We start from the raw sequence: 25,657 nt of genomic DNA, 5'->3' as shown, positions 1-25,657 counted from the left end.
GGGACTACATGGCCGGCGGACCAAGAGTGAGGCCTACTGAAGCGCCATTGTATGCAGAAGCAGAAGGAGACTCATTGCTGGGAAAGCTGTATTCATTTTGGAAACATTTTGGTTAGGAATTGTGCCTCTAAGCATAGTGTTTAGTAAATTGTAAAGAAACGAAAGTCCACAGTGTTTTGCTCCACTGCTCCGTCCTTGGTAGGGAATGTCCAGACGAGACCGGTCCTACCCCAGGTTTTCTAGTGTTTACGTTACATGAGAACAACTAATGATGTAAGATGAGATATGATGAGGCTGTCTGTATGGTTATGAGTGGCAATAACCTTACCAAGCAACTAGAACCTCCAAAGGGCAAAGGAAAATACTCGGCAAAGTCCAAATATTAATCAGACTTTATTGAAAGGAAAAAAATGTATGTGGTTAATAAGCTGAAAACTGAATGTCTGTGTGAAAATAATCATCAGAATTATTCCTTGTAGCGCATTATTAAAGAAGACACAAAAAATATGAAGAATATTATTCATCTGATATATCGGAAAGCGTACGGTTACAGCACCGACACTTCCGGTATAATGGTATATGGTATTAGAGACAGATGTTTACCTGGTGGTCTCCATTGTTAGGAGGGTTAAGAAAAGAGATGAGCTCCCTTATTAGCCAGCTGAATGATACCGCTTTAACCCCTGGTTTGCCAGGGAGCAGGGCTAGACACAGTATAACAGGCTTTTGTACAGTAACCTCATGCTTTTTACGTTTTCTTCCTTTTACAATGCATTCAATTAATTGTGACAAACCTGCTAGACCCTTAACATTAACTAGTAAAAAAAAAAAATCACAAAATCCCTAACAAAACCAGTATATACATCCCAATCTGTGCAAAGAAAGCCTTCTCTGCATACATAACAGAAACCCCCAGCAGGAGGTCTGCGCATAAACTAGACCCCACTTTGAAAATGGTTCAATCTATTTTAATGATTGGTTAGCTTCCTCACTTCAAAGACAATCCAAAAACACACTCCTGATTGGCTGATAGGCAGTCAAAAAAAAAAAAAAAAAAGTTTGCACAGTGGAGGATCAAACAGTGAAGAGGAGTTAGGAGAGAGGGAAGTAATATCATCTGCTCTGCTCTGAGGATGATCTGATCCTGAGAATCCGTCACCCTCCAAGGACCAACCTCATGGCTACTGTGCACACAGAGGACACATCACAAGCTTATCCACAGGTATGTCCGAGCCTATATGAGAACATTAATGTCACGTAATATCCTGTCCATCTAAAAGCTGCATTATTTACAATGATATATGGAAACTTGCTATTATATATATGCATAGAATAACTCGAATGTAAATCATGATCAGTGGCAAATAGCTGCGAGCAATATATATGTTTTGTGGTTGTGCTCTACTGCCTTTTATTCTCAGCAGGGTTCTCCAAAAACATTGCAGGAGGGGGAAATACTTCTTGAACCAGGATAGCAATTGATTTTCTGAATCTCCTGCCGTGCACTGGGGATACCTGCTTGGTAACAAACAGTTCAATGAACCTCTTTTTATATAGTCCCGTCAGTTGCTGTAGAAATGCTATAAGTGTACACTTAACCCAATTAACGCTTATTAGGGAAGACATGAGTGAAGTTACATTAAAGAGATATATGTATTACTTAATAACCCATCAGAACTTGTAAGAAACGTAAGGCTGCGTTCACACATATATTGTGATATACTGTATGTGTACATATATTGTGTGTTAAATGCACAGCATACAAACCCATAGAGTTTCATTGATCCATACACACATCAGTCCGAATAACGGATTTGTGTATCTAATCCATGTAGCTCAAAGCATATCCTGTTATCATCCGTTTTAAGGATCAGACATGGCAATTAAAATAAATAAGAGATCCGTTAATGCAAATGAAAACCGAAATACAAACTGTGCATTTTAGAGTTCCATCTGTGTTTCATCTGCTTTTTACTGATCTTTTGTTGATAGTCATTGGATAAATTTAAGATTTAGATTGTCTACTTCCTTTAGTTTTTTCAAAATAATGGATGAGAAAGAAAACAGATGCTAAACGGATAACATAAGAGTTGAATAGTCTGTTATAAGTTATGTTCACATCATATATGTTCTGTTGCTCCTTCAGCGCTTACAACTGGACTCCCGCTAAACAAGATTCGGTAGTATGCGCTGACTGGGCCATTGACTATAATGATGCAGACGAAGTCCCCATGTGCTCTATCATGCATCATTTTTGGTCATATGCGCTTAGTTGAAGCAGGCAACAAGATGTAGTCTGCATCTTGATGACTGCCTCAACTAGATGCATACAGCTGAAAATTGTGCACGTACAGTCCTTGACCAAGAATCTGCAAAAAGACTAATGCTGCCCTTATTATCTCCCAGCTTGACTACTGCAACCTCCTGGTCTCTGGCCTCACTTCTAACACTCGCATCCCTACTATCTATCCTAAACTCTGCGGCCCGACTAATCCACTTGTCCCCCCGCTATTCCCCAGCCTCTCAGCCAATCTCTTCACTGGCTTCCCATTTCCCAAAGACTCTGTTTCAAAACACTAATCATAGCATACAAAGCCATCCACAACCTGTCTCCTCCATACATCTGTGACCTAGTCTCCCGGTACCTACCTGTACTCAACCCAATCTTCACAAGATCTCCTTCTCTACTCCCTTCACATCTCTTCTTCCCACAATCACATACAAGCTTTCTCCCATGCCTGCCCCATACTCTGGAATGCTCTACCCCAACATATCAGACTCTCCTACCGTGGAAACCTTCAAAAGGAATCTGAAGACCTACCTATTCAGACAAGCCTACAGCCTGCAATAACCCTTAAGGCCCCATCACACACAGAGATAAATCTTTGGCAGATCTGTGGTTGCAGTGAAATCATGGACATATTGTTCCATTTGTACACAGCCACAAACCTGGCACTGATTGTCCACAATTTCACTGCAACCACAGATCTGCCGCAGATTTATCTCTGTGTGTGACGTGACCTTAAATCCACTACCCTCACCTACTGTATCCTCACCCATCCCTTGTAGGTAGTGCCCTTACAGGCAGGGTCCTCTCTCCTCTTGTGCTAGTCTGTGCCTTGTACTGTTCCCTATTATTACACTTGTTTATTTATGCCCACCCCCCCACATTCCCATGTAAAGCACCATGGAATGATGTATATAATAATAAATAATAATGTGAACATAGCCTTACAAGCATATAAAAATAGACATCAATATGTGAATGTGGCCAAAAAACTGATATCAGGTGCTGCAAAGTGTCTTAAAACTGCACTTGTAGAACCATTAAGATAAAACTGATGGATACACTGCAGTTTTTCAAGCTAGAATTGCAGGATGAAAGTCAACAGGTTAATGCAGTAGCTGCGAAGTGGAGGAGATATTACCAAATCCTATCTGAATACTGTGCAAGAAATGCACTATGCAATGTGACCTGTGGTGCGATTTTTCAATCCACACCATGACAATTTAGAGTATGTGCAGCAAAAATTTCTGTCCCAAAAATGCTGCAGTTTACAGTATCAGCAAAACTAGCAAGATTTCTGAAATCTCATTCACATGCTACTTATTTTTTCCTTGCAGATTTGAAACAATTCAAATCTGCAACCTGTCATTTTTTCTGTGTTTTTGGAGCAGTTTAATGAATGTGAAAAAAATATATATCCAATATGAACGCAAACATGTGTCAAAAACACATTTTTTTATATAGCATTTTTCTACAAATAGTTTTGCTGCAGAAATCTCTGTAGAAAATGCTTAATGTGCGCACATAACCTTTTAGCATTTTTCACTAATGCAAATGTAGGGGGGAAAAAAGCATCAAAAATGCATGCAAAAAAGTGTCAAAAACAAATTATAAAAGTGTAAAAAATGCACATTATATATATATATATATAGATATATATATATATATATATATATACACACACATACACACAATGTTCTTCCTACCAAGGAACACTTTTTTGGTGCAGAAATTTCTTCTGCAAATGAGAGAAAAATCTGCTACAGATCTGCACTAAAACCTGCAACAAATCAGCATGTAACAACTGCAGATTTTGTTACAGATTTTGCTGGAGCAGATTATTGGTAATATCCACAATGAAACTTTTTCCATGTGAACAAACCCTAACATTAGTAATGTCTCAGACATCCAATTTTTGCGTACAGGTGTTATCTGACAATAAGAGGTCGCCTTGGCATTGGCTGTTGGGCTCACATAAAACTGGCCATTTTTGCGTGCTAACTATTTCAATTTTTACATGCTTTCCATAGCATTAACGTATGTCTATATTCCTTGTCACACATATCTTAGCAATACAGAGTGCAACTGTCTATTTTTTGTTATTATCTTAAACATATCTGACAGCTTCTACTGCTGTGTTGTGTTACGGTGGCCTTCACTTCACCCACACTACTAGCCCTGGCAATAGACATGGTGGTGGAGTTAGTCTTCTTCTCCTTTATAGCAACTTCATCTTCAACCAAATCCTACCTCTACCTACCCTTATCCCCTCTTCTTTTGAGGAGCAGTCTATCTGTATCTACTCTCCCTCCAACCTCCAAGAGGTCGTCATATACAAACCCCATGCGCCGTGCTTCCACCTTTATCAACCATTTCTCCACCTGGCTTTTACACTTTCTGTCTGCTGATATGCCACCATCTTCATGGGTGATTTCAACATCCCCACTGATACCCAACAGTTAACAGTTTCCAAACTCCTGCCACTTGCTTCATCCTTTTCTCTTATGCAATTATCCTCCACAGCTAGCCACACAGACAGACAGGACTTACATTAGACCTTATGTTCACCCGCCTCTGATCCCTATGTAACCTAACAACGTCACCTCTCCCCTGGTCTGACTATAAACTACTTACTTTTGCATCCCTGTCCTCACTGGCTCCCATGTCCAGGAAGTAGCACACCCCCAGAAAAAGCTCACACACCTAGACACTCACACACTCTCTGACTCTATTCTATTCTATTAAACTGCCCACCATATCCTCATTCCACAGGCAGTGCCACCATTTTCTACAACGTCACACTTGCATCAGCTATTGACTTGGTCACCCCTCTTGTGCAGAGTGCAATAAATCAATAGATAACCCTGGCACAATAACCTCACTAAAAATCTTCAGCAAATGTGCAGGGTTGCAGAGCAGTGCAGAAAAAAAACGCATTCGCAGGAAGACTCCTCCAAACCAGCAACTTTCTTATTCAAGTCGGCCCTCACCTTCTAAACAAAACTACTTCACAATGCTCATATCTTCTTTATCCCATAACTCGAAAACGTTATTCAACACTTTTAACTCCCTCGTTCATCCATCATTGTCCCCTCCAACCTCCCCCATCTATGCAGCATATTTCAAATACAAGATTAACAAAATCAGTCAAGTCATTACTACTTAACCACACAGAAACCCTCCATATTACAGACCAATGCCCTTCCCCCATAATAGTCCTCCTCACTGCCACTGAGGTGATACACAGTCTATTACTCCCTCCTACTACAGATCCTCTTTCCCCTTGGCGTTAAGGACCCTGCCCTCTTCTGAATCTTCTCATACTTTTCTAAGTGCACATTTAGTGTGTCCATTCCCTTACTATGTCCTCATCCTGGCCTCTCTCTGTTGGTGTCCCCCAAGGCTCTGTCTTGGGAACCCTACTCTTCTCCATCTGTACCCTTGGGCCTTGGACAACTCATAAAATCCAATGGCTCCCACTACCATCTATACACTGATTACACAAATCTACCTCTCTGGCCCAGATGTCGCTTCTGTACTGTCCAGAATTCCAGAGCAGAGTGTCTATTAGCCATATTGACTCTACCTTGTCATTCAAACCACACATGTAGGCTTTTATCACCTTCTGCAACTCAAAACTATTTCTAGAACCCTTGTTTTCCTCAACTTTGAATTGGCTGAAATGTTAGTTTGTGCTCTCATCATCCCAAGCCTTTACTACTGCAATATACTTCTCTGTGGCCTTCCTGCTAACAGTCTCGCACCTCTCCTGTCTGTCCTTAACTCTGGTGTCTGACAAATCCACCTTTTCCTTGATACTCCTTCCAATTCCCCAACGTATCCAATTCAAACTACTAACATTGACCTACAAAGCCATCCATAATCTGTCTCCTCCACATATATCCAAGCTAATCTCCTGATATACTCCAACATGTCATCTCCGGTCAACCTCCTTCTCTCTTCCACACTTGTACATTCCTCATTCAATTGCATACAAGACTTCTCCTGAGTGTCTCCCATCCTCTGTAATTCTGTGCCCCAACATATCCAATTATCCACCACATTCGGAACTTTCAATCACAACTTGAAAACTCATTTTTTCAAGGAAGCTTACAGCCTGCAAAGACATCAATACCACCACCAGAGCTGCTGCAATCCCCCAGAGTACTGTATCCTTCCCCATTATCTTGTTGACTGTAAAAGTGCACAAGGGCAGGGTGCGCTTGACTCTGTTCCAGTCTGTCATTGTTAGTTTTTTAATTGTAATTTATATTTGTATTTTGTATGTAAACCACCTTTCACATGTACACCATGCTGGAATCAATGGTGCTCTAAAAATAAATAATAATAGTATTATCCATGGTTTTAACAGATAGCACTCATACCTGTGATAGTCTATAGGGCCATTTACATATCTATGAGTTTTCGCAGAGGGTCAGATTAAAATCAACAATGCAAGTCTATGGGTCTCAAAAAATCAGACTACCCTCATATGTCAGCGGAGTGCAGCCCGATTTTTACAGACTGTCAGAATGTAGAAGGTGGACAAATGTTTCCTTTTTGCTCCACGTACGAGGAAAACTGATAACACTTGGACCACACTGAGCAAAGTCTGATCCAAAAAGTTCAGTCCGTTTCACTTGTACGGGTTAAAATCAGATGATTGAAGGAGGCCTTAAGGCCGCTTTACACGCAATGATATTGCTAACGAGATGTCGTTGGGGTCACGGAATTCGTGACGCACATCCGGCCTCGTTAGCAACGTCGTTGTGTGTGACAAGTACGAGCGACCGCTAACGATGCAAAATACTCACCAAATCGTTTCTCGTTGACACGTCATTCATTTCCCAAATAACGTTGCTGATGTTGGACGCAGGTTGTTCATCGTTCCTAAGGCAGCACACATCTCTACGTGTGACACCCGAGGAACGACGAACAACACCGTACCTGTGTCCTCCGGCAATGAGGTGGGCGTGACTTTCATGCGGCTGCTCTCCGCCCCTCCGCTGCTATTGGACGCTTGCTGTGTGACGTCGCTGTGACGCCGCACGAACCGCTCCCCTTAGAAAAGAGGCTATTAGCCGGCCACAGCGATGTCGTTGGGAAGGTAAGTATGTGTGATGGGTACTAGCGATTTTGTCCGCCACGAGCAGCGATTTGCCCGTGACGCACAAACGACAGGGGCGGGTGCAAACGCTAGCGACATCGCTAGCGATGTCGCAGCGTGTAAAGCCCCCTTTACTCTCATTATTTTCTAACGAGGAAACATATAACGGTCTATCTGTCCCAAATGTTTAAAGTGATATATTTTACACGATAATTGAATTGATTGAGAGATTTAGCTTGTGTAAAGTCCTTCTGATTGTTGTAAACACAATTTATCTGTATTGTCACACGTTCTGATTGCCAGCAATGACATTTAAAGCAAGTCACTAATCTGTTATTACAGGTATGTATTATATTTGCAGCATATTTTTTGTGCAAAATTTGGTTTAAGAACGGCAGAGATGCTTTTATCATCTCAGTGTTACTATTTTCTTAGATGATTGCCAGTCGTTCATTTAACACTTCTTAAATAGAAACAGTTTTTTAGTTTTTCTATTAAAAAAAGAGGTCACATCTCAAATAGACATACTGTAAACATTTCCTTCTGGAGGATCCATTTATCATTTTTATTGGTGAACATTAATAATAGCTGTAATTGTGTCTTGAGCTGATCCTAGCCTAGGTATTGGTATCAAATTAGTATAGTTGCATACTTATCCATAAACTTACCATTGTCTTTGTTTAATACAGGACAGGACTCCTAATTTCTCCCCAGAAACAGGATCTGCACCATCGGTGAACTTGCTTCCCTCAGCTTGAGTAATAGTACCACAATCTAGTTCCCAATCCTTTCAACTCTATTGGACCTGCATCAGATATGTTTCAAATCTGGAGTAATGAAGTCTCTCCAAATACAGGAATGGGTACTCATACTATGGCTTTTGGTGTACCTAAAATGCAGTACGCTGGTCACTTGCAGGCAGTAGGGTCCCATGAACTTCCTTTGACTCCTCCAGCTGACCCTACTGTTTATTCTTTTGACTTGTCCCCTGTAAAGGTGTTAGCACAACAAGCTCCCACCAACCCTACATACCATTTCCAGGACCCAAATGCTATGACACAGGACTTCTCCAGTTTCATGCCAAATGCGCCCACGTTGACCCAAAGACACATGCCAGCTGGACATATGGATGATCAAACTTGGTGGAGTTTGCAGCAGACAAACCCAAATAACCTTCACTCCTTCCACTTAACAAACCCCTTAGTAGTTGGACCCCAGCCTCAACTAGCAGCACTCCTTCAGAGCTCCTCTAAAACTTTACTGAGCAACACTAGACGCTGCAGGAGATGTAAGTGCCCAAACTGTCAAGCCTCTCCAACCAACGAGGAACCAGGGAAAAAGAAACTTCATATATGTCATCTTCAAGGTTGTGGCAAGGTTTATGGTAAGACGTCTCATCTCAAAGCCCATTTACGTTGGCATGCTGGTGAAAGGCCTTTTGTGTGCAACTGGGTCTTCTGTGGTAAAAGTTTCACAAGATCTGATGAGCTCCAGAGGCACATTAGGACTCACACAGGAGAAAAGCGTTTTGGCTGCCAAGAGTGTGGAAAAAGATTTATGAGAAGCGATCACCTTTCCAAACATACAAAAACCCATCAAAATAAAAAGGGGAAGTGTTCAGGTTCTCTTCTAGACAATATTAAGAAGGAATAAATGCTATTTATTGAGTTTGTAGGACTGAATGATGACAGCCAATATTTTTTTTACATTTAAAATATAATTCTTTTTTCGCAGTGGACAGTTTATAAGGTTATAAAAAGCTGGTATAGTTCCATAATACTTTCAGCATAACATGTACAGCATCGTGGAAATCAATGATGCTTTAAAAATACATAAATAATAATATTCAAAAATAATAAGAAAAATTAAGGTTCTTTTTTTGACCAACGTGGCCTCCAAATTAGGGGAACTCCGTGCCTGAAATGATAATTTACGAAACAAATGAATTAAACGTGCTTATTTATAAACTTGTAAAATAGAAATGTACTGTGAATTTAAATGTTTTTTTCTTTACTTCTATGTTAAAAAGGTATCCTGCTCCCTATGAAGAATGCCTATGGTTCCAGACTTAAGACCTATTTCACCTGTTTGGACCCTGCTGCTAAAATGTGATAAACAAAAATGAAATTGTGTGTTTTATGTTGTTCTTTCTGTTTAGAATATGTTTTTATTAGTCTGTAAAAAAAATACATAAAACTGCTGTTGTGAGAATCGTAATAAATATGACATTCTCTTTACATGTGATTATTTCTTGTTTTTGCTGCTTAAGTATTGTAACATAGAAAATCAGAGAGTAAGGGTATGTTTCAATATTCTGTGTTTTTGAAGACACACTCAAGAGTGGAATAAGTCTCAATCTTCTCCTTACAGGTTTCCATGGATTATGAGTAGAGATGGGCAAACCCGCAGATATTCGGATTCAATGGGTCCAGCCAGACTTTAAAAAAAAAAGTTTGGTTTTAAACCGAGCTTGAACTTGAGCCCAGACCACGAGCACCATATGAGTCTATGGCATTCATGGCGAACCTTTTACAGGCCGAGTGCCCAAACTGTAGCTCTAAACCCAAATTTTTTTCCGAAGTGCCAACCAATCCTATTATATAAAGAATTGATTTTAATCTTACCTTTGCCGTCTTCTCTTCAGCAGGGGGCATCACGCTCATGCTTACCACACACTGAAGCTGAGCCCCTGCCCTTTCCAGATACAGCAGTTGGATTGATCTTTCTGGAAGAAAACTGCAGCATTTTAGACAGAGATTTTAGCCTGGAATGCAATCAGATTTCACCCTCTAATCCACATCTACATTTCAAAGTCTGAACATCCTGAAAACCCATAAAGACGTACGAGTGGCTCCCCTCCCCCATCATTGTGTAGTTCTGTCTCCCTTCCTTGGTCACTTCCTGGTAAACATGTCCCCCATCCTGATATATATTTCCTACATTTTGGTACATTTGTCCCCATCACGGCCCCATCCTGGTAAATGTCCTCCATCCTGGTAAATGTTACCCATTCTGGCATGTTCCCCCATGCTGGTAAATGTACCCCATCCTGACATATTGCCCATCCTTGTAAATGTTCCCCCATCCCGGCATGTACCCCATTCCTGGTAAATGTCCTCCATCCTGGTAAATGTTCTCAATCCTGGTTAATTTACCCCATCCAGGTAAATGTACCCCTTCCTGGTAAATGTACCCTATCGTGGCATGTTTCCTCCATCCTGGCATGCATGTTTCCTCCATCCTGGCATGCATATTTTCCCCATCCTGGCGTGTATGTTTCCTCCATCCTGGCATGTATGTTTCCCCATCCTGCCATGCATGTTTCCCCACCCTGGCATGCGTGTCATTCTCCTCCATACTGGCATGTGTGTTCTCCCACCCCATGCTGGCATGTGCGTTCCCCCACCCCATGCTGGCAAGTGCGTTCCCCCACCCCACGCTGGCATGTGCGTTCCCCCACCCCACGCTGGCATGTGCATTCCCCCATTCCCACTCCACGCTGCCATGTGCGTTCCCCCACCCCCACCCTGGCATGTGCGTTCCCCCACCCCGGCATGTGCGTTCCCCCACCCCCTCGCTGCCATGTGCGTTCCCCCTCTCCCACCCCAAGCTGCCATGTGCGTACCCCCACCCCACGCTGCCATGTGCGTTCCCCCACCCCCATCCCACGCTGGCATGTGCGTTCCCCCTCTCCCACCCCACCATGTGCATTCCCCCTCTCCCACCCCACGCTGCCATGTGCGTTCCCCCTCTCCCACCCCACGCTGGCATGTGCGTTCCCCCTCTCCCACCCCACGCTGGCATGTGCATTCCCCCACCCCCACCCCACGCTGGCATGTGCGTTCCCCCACCCCATGCTGGCGCTGCCCCCCCCATCCCCACCTTGGCACAGCCGCACGCGAGTTATAAAAAAAAAAAAGCAACACACAACTTACCTGCACACGCTCCCCCGCTGCGTGCTGCTGGGTCCTCAGTTCCCACGCGGCCAGCAGACGGCGCCGGCGCCGCTCTCTGACACTCCTCCGACTCCTAGTCAACACACTGCAGCCTGGGGGAGGAGGAGTGTCAGAGCGGAGGAGAAATGTCTCCTCCGCTCCAACACAGATTTGATCTGCCGGCGCGACTGCACTCAGCAGATCAAAACTGCAGGATCGGGCGACAGCACGTGTGCCAGCAGAATGGGCTCAGCGTGCTCCTGGTGGCACGCGTGCCATAGGTTCGCCATCACTGGTCTATGGGAATCCGAAGTTGTGTGCTGTAAAATGGTGTTAGTATTGATTAGGGGGCTGCAAAAGGAAGCAAAATGGCGTTTAAAGAAGGACAGTAAGGCTATGTTCACACTAGAAAAATGATTTTTCTTAAGAAATTTCTTAAGAAATTTCTTAAGAGTGAAGGATTAGTGCACCTGCATTAAAAAACGCATCAAAAACGCACCTGCGTTTTTGCCGCGTTTTTGGTGCGTTTTTGGTGCGTTTTCGGTGCGTTTTTGGTGCGTTTTTACCGCTGGTTGCTCCCTGCGTTATTGTGCCAATTATCTATGGCAAAAAACGCAGTTAGCTGCAGAAAAGAAGTGACATGCTCATTCTTTTTCTTAAGAAAATCTACTGAAAGAATTTTCTTAAGAAAAAAACGCAGTGTGTGCACAGCTAATTTTTTTTGCCATAGGTTTTGCTGGGGAATGTCTACAGAAAGGTTACAAGAATTTCTCAAGAAATTTCTGCAGCAAAAACGGACCAAAAACGGACCAAAAACGCAGGTAAAAAACGCAGTGTGTGAACACAGCCTTATACTTACTGAGTCTCTGCGCAGCTGTCACATTGCTTACGGTTCTAATCATTAAATCTTATTTTGACTCGTTCTTCTGCCAAGAGCTGCAGGTTTGGTGCAGAAATTTATTGCAGAAATTTCCTGGCATATCCTGGCAGAAAAATACACCAAAAAACGTGATGCAGTTTTGACACGCTTTTCTGCCAGGAGATACAGATTTGATGCAGATTTCTGCAACTAATTTCTGCACCAAAACTGCATCTCCTGGCTGAAAAATGCATCAAAATCTGGGATTGAGTTCACCTGAGGTGAGTTTTTTCAGTTCACCTGAGGTCACAGATGGGGTTCAATGGGGACCTTCAGACATCACTGCTCTGTTAGTGTGTCCCAGACGCCGCAGTGCTCGATCGCGTTCTACTGTGACTGCGCACTGGAACCTCAGATGTAGCAGAGCAGAGATCGTCGTGGGATGGTGTGTCTGGATTACATCAGACCTGCATAGGTAATTTGGGGGTTAATAAATTGGAGAAAGAGGCTGTTTGTTTTTTAACATAAAGGTTTTTTTCTCTGTGTTTTGTGTTTATTTTTACTTACAAGATTAATAATGGAGGGGTCTTATAGACCCCTTCCCATTACTAACCTCTGGCTTAATGATAGCTGCAATTTATTGACAAACGACAGCTGTCATCAACCCATTATATTACACTGATTGCCACCACACCAGGGCAATAGGGATGAGCCAGGTAAGCGCCAGGATTGCACATCTAATGGATACACGAATTCTGGTGCAGCTGTGGGCTGCTATTTTTAAGCTGGTGGGGGCCCAATAGCTAGGGGCCTCTGCAGCCTGAGAATATCAGCCGTCAGCTGTCTGCTTTATCTTGGCTGGGTATCAAAATTGGATGAAACTGCACACCATTATTTTTTCAATATTTATTTAAATAATTTAAAAATGCCACTTTGGGTCCCTCGTATTTTGATACATAGCTAAGATAACACACACAGCTGGGGGCTGCAACCTCCAGCTGTCTGCTTTATCTGCTCTGGGTATCAAAATAAGAGTGACCATACGCCAATTTTTTTAATTAATTATTTATTTTTACACTACACTTCGGGATCCAGACAGCTAGTGTGAGGGCAACCAATCACAGATGCTGGCAGTCTGATTGCAGCCAATCAAAGATGATGTCACAGAAGATGGGCAGTGGAACTAGTGAATATTCATAAGTTTAATGAGCGGATCTGGAATCAGTGTGATAGTCACATGGACTCGGTAAGTATAAGTGTCCTGCTTTAATCCCCATTATTCCTATCTTGGTGGCTGAACCCAAACCATAACAGAAATCTTGTATGCGATTGTGGGAAGAGGAGATAAGACGGGAGTAGAGAAGGAGATTTTGTGAAGATAGGAGGTTGCATGCAGGTAAGTACCGGGAGACTAGGTCACAGATGTATAGAGGAGACAGGTGGCGGGTGGCTTTGTATGTCATGGTTAGTGTTTTGAAATGGAGTCTTTGGGCAATAAGAAGCTAGTGAAGAGATTGGCAGAGCAAAATTAGTTGGCCAGCAAAATTTAGGATAGATTGGAGGTGGAGTAAGACTGTTAGAAGGGAGGCCACAGAGCAGGAAGTTACAGTAGTCCAAGCGGGAGATAATGAGGTAGATAAGGAGAGAGCAGAGTCAATGGTTACCCCCAGACAACAAACATGCGGGACAAGGGAGAGTGAGCAGTCATTGACTTTGATAGGTCAGGTCTACTGGTAGAGTGAGGTGGGGGAAAGATGATAAATTCTGTTTTGCCAAGGTGCAGTGTTAGAAATCGAGCAGAAAAGAAGGATGAAATAGTAGACAGACATTGTGGGATTTTGGTTAGTAAGGAGCTAATATCAGGACCAGAGAGGTAGCTCTACATATCATTCCAATAAAGATGATACTGAAAGCAGGTGGGACTCTATGAGGTGTCCCAGGCTAAAGGTGTAAATGGAGAACAGCAGGGGTCCAAGATCTGAACCTTGAGGATCACTGACAGATAGGGGGGTGAGATGAGGAAGTGATGTGAGCGAGGGAGCGGCTGAAAGTCTGGTCCGTTAGACATGAAGTGATCCAGGATAGTGCCAAGTCTGTGATACCAAGCGATGATAGAATATGTAGCAAGAGGGAATGGTCCACATGGTCAAAGACAGAAGACAGGTGTAGGAGGAGGAGGACAGAGTAGTGTCACTTGGCTTTGGTGGTTAGTAGGTCATTGGTGACTTTAATTAGGGCATTTTCAGTGGAATGATGCAGTTGGAAGCCAGATTGTAATCAGTCAAAGATGGAGCAGGAGAAGAGATGGGAGGACAACTAAAGATGGACATGCTGTTCCAGTAGTTTTGAGGCATATGGGACGAAAGCTGGACACAGAGGCTGGGTGAAGGGAGGGCTTTTTTGAAGAGAGCTGATCTTTATTTATGAACCATACCTGATGTTAGCTAAAAAAAAAAAATAGGAATAAAAAAACTTGAAACTGGAAGTCCGGTATAATACTAATACAGCATCCAATATGCTAAAATAAAAATCACATGGCTTCCATGTTAATCCATTAGAAAAATATACTTTGTATGCCACCAAACTTAAATTGAAGACAGAATCACAGAATGAACTCATTGGTTTTCATGGATGTCAACTTGCAGATCCCTTTCGCCATTTGCATGAGGCCTAAATGCTTGGGCTCTCCATTTTCTCTTCTGGATTAAATTAGACATCCATTTTATATTTAATGGAATGAAATACAAGACAAATTCCAGGAACTTGAAATAGAACTAGTTCTTCTGTTTTACAGTAGTAACAAAACAATGGAATTGACAACTGTGCATCATTCATATGTAAAGCGCCATAGAAATAATGGCGCTATAATAATAAATATTAATTTTAGGTTGACTTGCAACCCAAAATGAGATTGTGCCTAACTGTGTGTCTTATGTACAGTACTTGCTAAGCATGCCCCCAGTGTAGACATTGTTTTCACTATTTATCGCTAAAACCATTCTACTATGAAAGCTATTCCCTCAAAATTATCTAGGACTGGGTTATATTGCTATAATCCCGTTATAGGTCTACAAGCCCCCATACACATTATATTATGTCAGTCAAACCATCTAATATTGATTTGTTCAGCAGACCGTCTAATGTGTATGGGGTCCCTAGACAAATGATTAGCTAGCGACATTAGGAAGCCAGTCTGTCACATTTTGGACTGACGATCCTTTTGTTCTCTAAAGATTCGGTGCCCCCAGAAGTGTCTGGTGGAGTCCTGTGTCCTTTATGAGACAGCCATCTCAGGATAAAGAGCGTTTCTGTGTATGGGAAAGCCAGGCTGCTCACCTGAACCATCGTTTGCCCGACACCCACCTAAATTGTAGAACTTAGCTATAGGTGTTGCAGAAGTTGTGGTGGCTTTAATATCCCCAATGGATGATGCTGGTACTAAAACATTTTGAGCTATGCTGGTAGAATCAATTACAAATTTTCACTGGCATTCAGGAGTTTCAAGCCTCCACTATGGGTAAAATCGTAATTATGCGGCAATGCGATGTTACAGTTTACATAAAGTGATATTTGGTGCTTTGTGCACAAGAGGTTGTAAGACAAAATCACCAAAAAGGGCTGAGATTGGGACAAATATCAACCAGCTGTGACTTCCTCATATGTTTTTTTTTTCTTTCCGGAAAAATGCTTGAGTTCCCCATTGACTTCCATTACATGAGGGTACTTGAGCTGCACCCTTCCGAACATCAAATGCTCGTTAAGAACACCAGAGCACAAGAATACTAAACTATTTTATCATCACTACTTACCACCAGTCTTTATCAAGCATGTGGGTAAGTTAAAAACATACCATCCAACCTTTCCATCCAATTGGGAGGAGCTGTCTCAGGAGGTCAGGGCAATGACCCAACTTTCACTCACTATCCACAATGTCTCCTGTAGTCTTCCCTGTATGTGTTTATTGGTCCGTAATTTTTCTTATCCTGACAAGGAACCAGCATCTCTCCACTGTCTACATACAACTAGTTCTACAACTCATTCTTTACTTTTCTTGATATTTTGCCTCCTCGGGATTTGAACCCCACCCTGCGCATCATGGGAAGCAGCAGCAAACATTATTAGTCATAGACTGCACTGACAAATATAGGAGAATTGTCTGTATTTGAATGTGTATTGTATTTTGCTTCCTTACAGGCAGAATGTACTGGTACATAGAAATATATCTCTATATACTAGTGCATTTCTATATACCTGTATTATAGGGGTAAAATAAATCAGACATTTTTTCATCCTATAAAATTACTAAACCATAGATAACAGTGCCAATAATGACATTTAAAAAGGTGGTTCACTACTCTGCAGTAGTTACATAAGCAAGGATGATTGACCTTAGGGAGATCAACATCCAGCACCACGGAGACACCATCACGTGTTTCTCATCGCAGTGATTCTAGAACAAGGCCCCCTGGGAAAATATGCAAAACAGGACTGCCGCGGAAACACCATCACATGTCTCAACGCTGGCAGGAAACTAGCCAGGTCTTTCACCGGGAAGGAACAACCACGGGAAGGGCAGTCTCCAGTCAAGGAAACCACCTATGCCAAAACATGGTATCCATCCACAGACAGCTGTTTCGGGGTATTTGCCCCTCATCAGTGTGGAGTAGGAAACTAGCTAGTGGGAGCAATGCCTAGTAAAAGACTACATAAGCAAGGATGATTGACCTTAGGGAGATCAACATCCAGCATCACGGAGACACCATCATGTGTTTCTCAATGCAGTGATTCTAGAACAAGGCCCCCTGGGAAAATATGCAAAACAGGACTGCCGCGGAAACACCATCACATGTCTCAACGCCAAAACATGGTATCCATCCACAGACAGCTGTTTGTGGATGGATACCATGTTTTGGCATAGGCGGTTTCCTTCACTGGAGACTGCCCTTCCCGTGGTTGTTCCTTCCCGGTGAAAGACCTGGCTAGTTTCCTGCCAGCGTTGAGACATGTGATGGTGTTTCCGCGGCAGTCCTGTTTTGCATATTTTCCCAGGGGGCCTTGTTCTATAATCACTGCGTTGAGAAACACATGATGGTGTCTCCGTGGTGCTGGATGTTGATCTCCCTAAGGTCAATCATCCTTCCTTATGTAGTCTTTTACTAGGCATTGCTCCCACTAGCCAGTTTCCTACTCCACACTGATGAGGGGCAAATACCCCGAAACAGCTGTCTGTGGATGGATACCATGTTTTGGCATAGGCGGTTTCCTTGACTGGAGACTGCCATTCCCGTGGTTGTTCCTTCCCGGTGAAAGATCTGGCTAGTTTCCTGCCAGCGTTGAGACATGTGATGGTGTTTCCGTGAAAGTTCTGTTTTACTCTGCAGTAGTGACCACATCTTTGTAAAATTGATAGGGGAGGCATTTTGTAAATACCTTGTGTTGCCAATTCAGCTGCTGTGACGAGCGGTAAATTGCCGCCCACAGCCCAGTCATTCAGGTGATGTCAAGTCAACTGGAAGTTGACGTAAGATCATCAAATCCCAGAGGTCACGCAATGTGGAAGAGCGGACCATGATAGCGCCACTCAGAGGCTGAACTGGCAACACAAGGTATTTACAAAAAGCCTTCCCTATCAGTTTTACAGAGATGTGGTCACGACTGCAGAGTAGTGAACTACCCATTTAATGTCTTCTCTTTGAGTCTTCATTGCTCCATAGCATCTTCTTGGGGGAATTGGGACAGCATCAATACTCTGCACATACATTAATCAAATAAACAATTCTCTTCTTGTGGATTCCCCGAGAATCAATTCACTGAACTAGACGCTGGACCGTAGTCCTGTGAATTGATCTGCTTACTTCTAGTCCCAACCATCCCAGATACAGCACAACAATCCAGGATTTGGGTCAACAACCTGCATTTTTTCTGTATTTTTTTTGTTTTCCCTCCTTATTTGATGTTTTTCATACTTTTTTATGGTACAGAAAAGCTCTGATTCTGCACTTAAAACTCAACTGCGTTTTATTTACATCCATATTTTTAAGGATTCACATAGAAGCTTTCAGAGAAAAATGCATCAAAATGAGCAATTCAACAGCATCTGTAGACACACAGTAGGTTGGAGTTTTCTTGAAATCAAATCCACTTTACAGGGCCATTGAGCCCGAGTTGACATCTAGCATGAATGCTTTGTTTTCTGCACAGAAATTCTGCTGCATTTAAATGTCTAAGAAAAGTGGATGTGATTTCATGAAAACCTTGCTCACTCTGCGTCTAAAGATACTGCTGAACTGTGGAAGTTGTAAAAAAAACGTATGTGAAAAAAATACAGTTGCTATTTAAGGCTAAGGACACACGGCAAGTAAAACGGAGCGAGTGTAATGTGATAAAAAAAAATCACATTCCACTTGAATTAATGTTAGGCTATGTGCCCACGGGACTCTGTACCCGCAGATTTTGCTGTGGAAAACCTGCAGATTTATCTGGATTTTCTAGATAAATCTGCAGGTTTTAGCAAGTAGACACTCCCCATGTTATCCTATGGGTCATGGGGAGTGCTGTATCAATGGTGCGGTATGTGCGGCTGCGTAATATGCTGCGGATGTCCCGCAGCCGCACATAACTGCATGTCAATTATTCCTGCGGAATGCAGAAATACCTGCAGAATTCCCGGCCCTCCACTATGGAGATAGAGGCAGTGACTTTCGCAGGTAAGTCGCATGAATGTCCACAGGTTTACCACAGCTATTTCTCTGGAATCCCGCAGATATGTAGAGCTGCGGATTCCGGGGATCAGCTGCAGGAAACCTGTGGATATATCCGCGGGTACAGAGACCCGTGGGCACATACCCTAAAGGCTACTTTACACACTGCGATATCGGTCCCGATATCGCTAGTGTGGGTACCCGCCCCCATCTGTTGCGCGACACGGGCATATCGCTGCCCGTGCCGCACAACATCGCCCAGAGCCGTCACACATACTTACCTGTCCGGCGACGTCGCTGTGACCGGCGAACCGCCTCCTTTCTAAGGGGGCGGTCCGTGCGGCGTCACAGCGACGTCACTGAAACGTCACTGGACCGCCGCCCAATAGCAGCGGAGGGGCGGAGATGAGCGGGACGTAACATCCCGCCCACCTCCTTCCTTCTGCATAGCAGCCGGGAGGCAGGTAAGGGGAGCTTCCTCGTTCATGCGGCGTCACACGCAGCGATGTGTGCTGCCGCAGGAACGAGGAACAACTTCGTTACTGCTGCAGTAACGATTTTTAAGAATGGAGCCCCATGTCGCCGATTAGCGATTTTGCACGTTTTTGCAACGATGCAAAATCGCTTATCGGTGTCACACGCAACGGCATCGCTAATGCGACCGGATGTGCGTCACAAATTCCGTGACCCCAACGACTCCGCATTAGCGATGTCGCAGCGTGTAAAGCCCCCTTTACTCTATAGGGCTGCTCCCATGAGCGATTTTTGGACCAATGTTACTCGATGGGGCCACTCCCATGAGTGATTTTTTTTTCCAAGCCCTAAACGGACCAGTAAAACAATCACTGCATGCTGCGGATGGAATCCGATTCATTACACCGGAGTACAGTGCAATATAAGGCACAGGCTAATAATGGAGGAGCTGAGGTGATTAGTCCCTCCCTTTCCTCCGCGGCTGTGCTGTGATCGTAGGATCGCATCACACTGGCATGACACTCGGCTTACATTCCAACAGAGCGGGAGTAGAGTGTCATGCAATGCACTTCCAGTAGTGCTTGTGTGGCCCCTAGCCTTAAGTACAGAATCTAAGTTTTTCTGCTCCTTAAAAAAAAACCACATTAAAAAAACTTGAAATCTGCACCAAAAAAGCATCAAATACGGAATGCAACAAAATTGCAATAATCAGCAGGGAAAATGCAGCATTTATGCTACATGTGAACTGGGCCTTATAGATGTAAAAAAAAAACAAGACTTCCTATATAGCGTATATAGTACAAATAAAAAATTATGGCTGCTACAACTATGAATGAAGAAAAAATAAATCCCCATTGGTTTTAACCATTCTGGATATAGCGCGACAGTCCCGGATTTGGGTCTTCGCCCTGTGTTTGCTGAATGTCAATCAATCACAGCCACCACCCTTCTGACATCCTCACCTGTCAGGGTAGAAAAAAAAGGTAAATGAATGTGCCTTGAGTGTGGTAAAAAAAAAAAAATTGCCAAGGCGTGTTCTGGGCGCTTTATATTATGCCCCTTTTTCTGTTCTGTAAAAGTGTGAAGTTACGCATACCATGTATTTAAAGGGAATCTGTCACCAGGTTTTTGCTACCCCATCTGAGAGAAGCATAATGTGGATACAGAGACTCTGATTCCTGCGGTGTGTCACTTACTGGGTTGTTTGCTGTAATTTTCATGAAATCAATGTTTTCTCTGTTGCAGATCTAGTAGTTATAGGTGCATCTCAAAAAATTAGAATATCATGAAAAAGTTAATTTATTTCAGTAATTCAATACAAAAAGTGAAACACATATATTATATAGAATTATTACATACAGAGAGATCTATTTCAAGTGTTTATTTCTGTTAATGTTAATGATTGTGGCTTACCGCTAATGATAACCCAAAAGTCGTTATCTCAGAAAATTAGAATAATTACCACAAAACACCTGCAAAGGCTTCCTAAGCTTTTAAAATGTACCCTAATGCGGGCGTCACAGGATGCGATCTATCATGCGATCGAATGTGCGATCATACCCGCCCCCGTCGTTTGTGCGTCACGGGCAAATCGCTGCCCGTGTCGCACAAAGTCGTTTAACCCCCATCACACGTACTTACGTGCTGAGCTACGTCACACAGCGGCCGGCCAATAGAAGCAAAGGGGCGGAGATGAGCGGGACGTAAACATCCCGCCCACCTTCTTCCTTCAGCATTGCCGACGGCCGCAGGTAAGCTGCAGTTCATCGTTCCCGGGGTGTCACACGGAGCGATGTGTGCTACCCCGGGTACGATGAACAACCGGCGCAAAGTAAAATAAACGATTTTTTAAAAATAAAGGACGAGTACACGATACACGATTTGTCACCGATTTGCGATCGCTCGTAGGTGTCACACGGGACGACATCACCAACGAAGCCGGATGTGTGTCACGAAAACTGTGACCCCGACGACCTATCGCACAATAGATCGCCTCGTGTGACGCCCGCATTAGTCTGGTTCAGTAGGCTATACAATCATGAGGAAGACTGCTGACTTGACAGATGTCCAGAAGGCAGTCATTAACACAAATCACAAGGAGGCTAAGCCACAAAAGGTCATTGCTAAAGAAGCTGGCAGTTCACAGAATGAACATATTAATGGCGAGTTGAGTGGAAGGAAAAAGTGTGGTAGAAAATGGTGCACAAGCAAAAGGGATAATCACAGCCTTGATAGGATTGTTAAGAAAAGTCCATTCAAAAATTTGGGGGAGATTCACAAGGAGTGGACTGCTGCTGGAATCAGTGCTTCAAGAGCCAACACACACAGACATAACCAGGACATGGGCTACAACTGTCTCACTCCTTTGTGTCAGGCCACTCATGACCAACAGACAACGCCAGAAGTGTCTTACCTGGGCCAAGGAGAAAAAGAATTGGACTGTTGCTCAGTGGGCCAAGGTGTTGTTTTCAGATGAAAGTAAATTTTGCATTTCATTTGGAAATAGGTCCCAGAGTCTGGAGGAAGAGTGGAGAGGCCACAATCCAAGCTGCTTGAGGTCTAGTGTGAAGTTTCCACAATCAATGTTGGTTTGTGGAGCCATGTCATCTGCTGGTGTAGGTCCACTGTGTGTTATGAAGACCAAAGTCAGTGCAGCCATCTACCGGGAACATTTAAAGTACTTCATGCATTCCTCTGCCGACAAGCTTTTTGAAGATGGAAATTTCATTATCCAGTAGGACTTGGCACCTGTCCAAACTGCCAAAAGTACCAATACTTGGTTTAATAACCACAGTATCACTGTGCTTGATTGGCCAGCAAACTCACCTGACCTAAACCCCATAGAGAATCTATAAGGTATGGTCAGGAGGAATATGAGAGACAGCAGACCCAACAATGCAGACGAGCTGAAGGCTGCTATCAAAGCAACCTGGGCTTCCATAACACCTCAGCAGTGCCACAGGCTGATCGCCTCCATGCCACACCGCATTGATGCAGTAATTTGGGCGGCACGGTGGCTCAGTGGTTAGCACTACAGCCTTGCAGTGCTGGGGTCCTGGGTTCAAATCCTACCAAGGACACCATCTGCAAAGAGTTTGTATGTTCTCCCCGTGTTTGCGTGGGTTTCCTCCGGGTACTCCGGTTTCCTCCCACACTCCAAAGACATACAGATAGGGACTCTAGATTGTGAGCCCCAATGGGGACAGTATTTCCAATGTATGTAAAGTGCTGTGGAATTAATAGCGCTATATAAATGAATAAAATTATTATTAATTAATTATTAATTTATGCAAAAAGAGCCCTGACCAAGTCTTGAGTGCATTTACTGTACATACTTTTCAGTAGACGCCAACATTTCTGAGTTTAAAATGATTTTTTCAGTTGATGTTATATAATATTCTAATTTTCTGATATAATGACTTTTGGGTTTTCATTGGCTATAAGCCATAATCAAAAACATTAACAAAAATAAGCATTGAAATAGATCCCTCTGTGTGTAATGACTCTATAATACATGCATTTCCCTTTTTGTATTGAATTAGAGAAATAAATTAACTTTTTGATGACATTCTAATTTATTAAGATGCACCTGTATAACGAGCTCATGCATCTGCTAGACTTTCTGATAACATGCCATGTAGTCCTCTAATGATAATCTACTGCAGAATAAAGAGTGATTTTACAAAAGCTAAAGTAGGCAGCCCAGTAATTGACAAATCGCTGAAATCACAGTCTCTATCTTCACATATTGCTGCTCTCAGATTAGGTGGCAAAAACCTGGAAACAGATTCCCTTTAAAGGCACTCAGTCACCTACTCACCTGTGGGGAAGTCCGATCCGGTCCGGTCTGATGTGCGTCACTGAACTTGATCCGGCGCTTCCTCTATTCTTTCGATCGACATCCTCCTTGCTTCGTCTGTTTGACACCTCCTACGCCATCCACACAATGCCCTCCGTTGCACTCCAGCACACATGCACGTCTGTCTGCCATGCTGAGGGCAAAACAAGTAATGTAATTCACAGGCATGGGGAAAGGTCAAAGATCGCCCGCGCATGCACACTACAATACTTTGCTCTGCCTACAGCATGGCAAAGAGGAGTATGCAGGAGAGCAACGGAGGACACTGTGTGGATGATGTAGCCTGTGTCATCCATATAAAGCAAGAAGGAGGACAGTGATCGCAAGGATATAGGAGGCGCCGGACCCGAACTAGTGACGCCCGGAACGTATCAAACCGCCTCACAGCTCACAGGTAGGTGAGAGGTTCCCTTTAAAAAACGGTCTTCCTTGTATGGACAGACTCCTGCCCTACAGGGTAACAGGTGAATCTTTCAGGTGGCCCTTGTGCACGAGTGAGTCCCCAACACCCCTGTATGAGAGAGACACTCCCTGACAGAAGTTCTGTCGTTTATCCATGTTATGTAAATAAAAGCTTATAACCTGACTTTAAATTCATCCATTGGTTTCATAAATTACTCTTTTGAAAGCTGAAACCCTCCCAAATTTGGTTTAGGTTATGAAAATAAAGTTGCTGTAAAGCTGAAATATTGATCATTTAATGAACACAGAAAGGTCAGATTCTGGCAAGACAAAAGTTTTGTCGCCCATAGAAAGTAATGTGAAATTCAAACAAATTATTAACTTCTAATACAAAGATATGTTGCATAACATTGGTGAATGAAGTTGTGGTGCTATTAGAGCCATATTTAATATTTTGTGTGAATTCCATGAGCTTGAAGGACTGCATCTATGTGGTTTAACAATGATTTATACAATTTATTGATGAAGTCATCAGGAATAGCAAAGAATGCAGTCTTACATGCCTCCCAGAGTTCATCTAGATTCTTTGGTTTTGTCTTCCAAGCTTCATCTTTCATCCTACACCAAACATGGTCAATGATGTTCATGTCTGGTGACTGGGCTGGCCAGTCCTTGAGCACCTTGATCTTCTTTGCCAGGAGGAACTTTGTTGTAGAGATGGATGTATGAGATGGAGCACCATCCTGCTGCAGAATTTGACCCCTTTTATGATTGGGAATGTAAGAGGTAGCTAATACTTCTTGAAATTTTAGGCTATTGATATTGCCTTCCACCTTGCAAATGTGTCGCACATCCCATACTGAATGTAACCCCAGACCATGATCTTTCCACCACCAAACGTAACTGTTTGATCCATACGGGCTCCAGTAGGTCGTGGTGTAATTCAACTGAAGATTCATCAGATAAATCCACCTTCTGCCACTTTTCCAGCACCCATCTGTTTAGCAGGCTGTGGGACTTGGCAAATGCCACACGTTTTTTTAATTGCCTTTTGTTTAGTGCTGGCTTCTGGGCACTGATTCGACCATGGAGGCCATTTCGAGACAGAATCCTACAAACTGTTCTAGTTGACACAAGGACTTGAGGTGACCAGGCCTTTTGGAGCTCTGCTGCAGTGGAAGAGGGGTTGGCTTTGGATTTTCTAACCAACAAACGTTCCTCCTGAACAGTTGTCTTGCAGGGTCTGCCGGATCTGGGCTTGTCAAAAACATCTCCAGTATCTTCAAATCTTTTTTTTAATTCTTTGTACTTGACGCTGAGACACATTAAAGGTGCCAGCCACCTCTGCAGTGAATCTGGTCTTCAGCCTCTTGATAATCAAGGCTTTGCTTGCAGGGTTGATTTTTGGCATGTTGTCAGAGGTCAAGTTGTAGTTCAAGTGAAGGTCTGGGGTGCTGGGTTTCTTTTTTTACACACACACTAATTAACCGCTCATTTAGTAAGCACAGGTGAGGATGTAAACTAGGATTGGGTGCATAATATGACAAGGCGACCAAACTTTTGTCTTGCCAAAATCTGACCTGTCTGTGTTCATTAAATGATCAATATTTCAGCTTTGCAGCAACTTTACTTTCATAACCTAAACCAAATTTGGAAGAGTTTAAATTTTCAAAAGAGTAATTTATAAAACCAATGGATGAATTTAAAGTCAGGTTATAAGATTTTATTTACATAACATGGATAAGCGACAGAACTTCTGTCAGGGACTATAGTTGGCACGATAGTACAAACAAGGACTGCATTTTATAATTCATTTAAACTACACAATTTATTTTATGTAGAAGCAGAGGTAGTTTGGTGAATATAGGTAATCAAATATTTCTATATAGTTGAACAGTGACCCCACAGAGTCAATGTCTCTAGTGGGCCTTTGGAACTCCATTCTGACTCTGTATGCCGTTTTTGTTAAAATAGCCATTGTTTTGAGATGCGTGTATGATATTTGAAAAGATGGAATCTGGCTACCAAAATGT

At 43.0% G+C, this 25,657-nt stretch overlaps 1 protein-coding gene across 1 annotated transcript; it reads left to right on the top strand.

The window, feature by feature from the left end:
* The first annotated feature begins 1,092 nt into the window (after nt 1-1,092).
* LOC142290510 (transcription factor Sp5-like) lies at nt 1,093-9,501 on the top strand. The gene is made up of 2 exons (XM_075334470.1): nt 1,093-1,222; nt 8,084-9,501. The coding sequence occupies exon 2, from the start codon at nt 8,211-8,213 to the stop codon at nt 9,045-9,047; it is 837 nt and encodes a 278-aa protein (XP_075190585.1). The 5' UTR covers nt 1,093-1,222; nt 8,084-8,210; the 3' UTR covers nt 9,048-9,501.
* The last annotated feature ends 16,156 nt before the right edge of the window (nt 9,502-25,657 follow it).

Source organism: Anomaloglossus baeobatrachus, chromosome 2, assembly GCF_048569485.1.
Source record: "Anomaloglossus baeobatrachus isolate aAnoBae1 chromosome 2, aAnoBae1.hap1, whole genome shotgun sequence".
NCBI lineage: Eukaryota > Metazoa > Chordata > Amphibia > Anura > Aromobatidae > Anomaloglossus > Anomaloglossus baeobatrachus.
This window is presented reverse-complemented; position numbering and strand designations above follow the sequence as displayed.

Excerpts from the sequence above, each read along its gene's own strand:
- LOC142290510 (XM_075334470.1), top strand. The coding sequence starts at position 8,211 with ATGTTTCAAATCTGGAGTAATGAAGTCTCTCCAAATACAGGAATGGGT.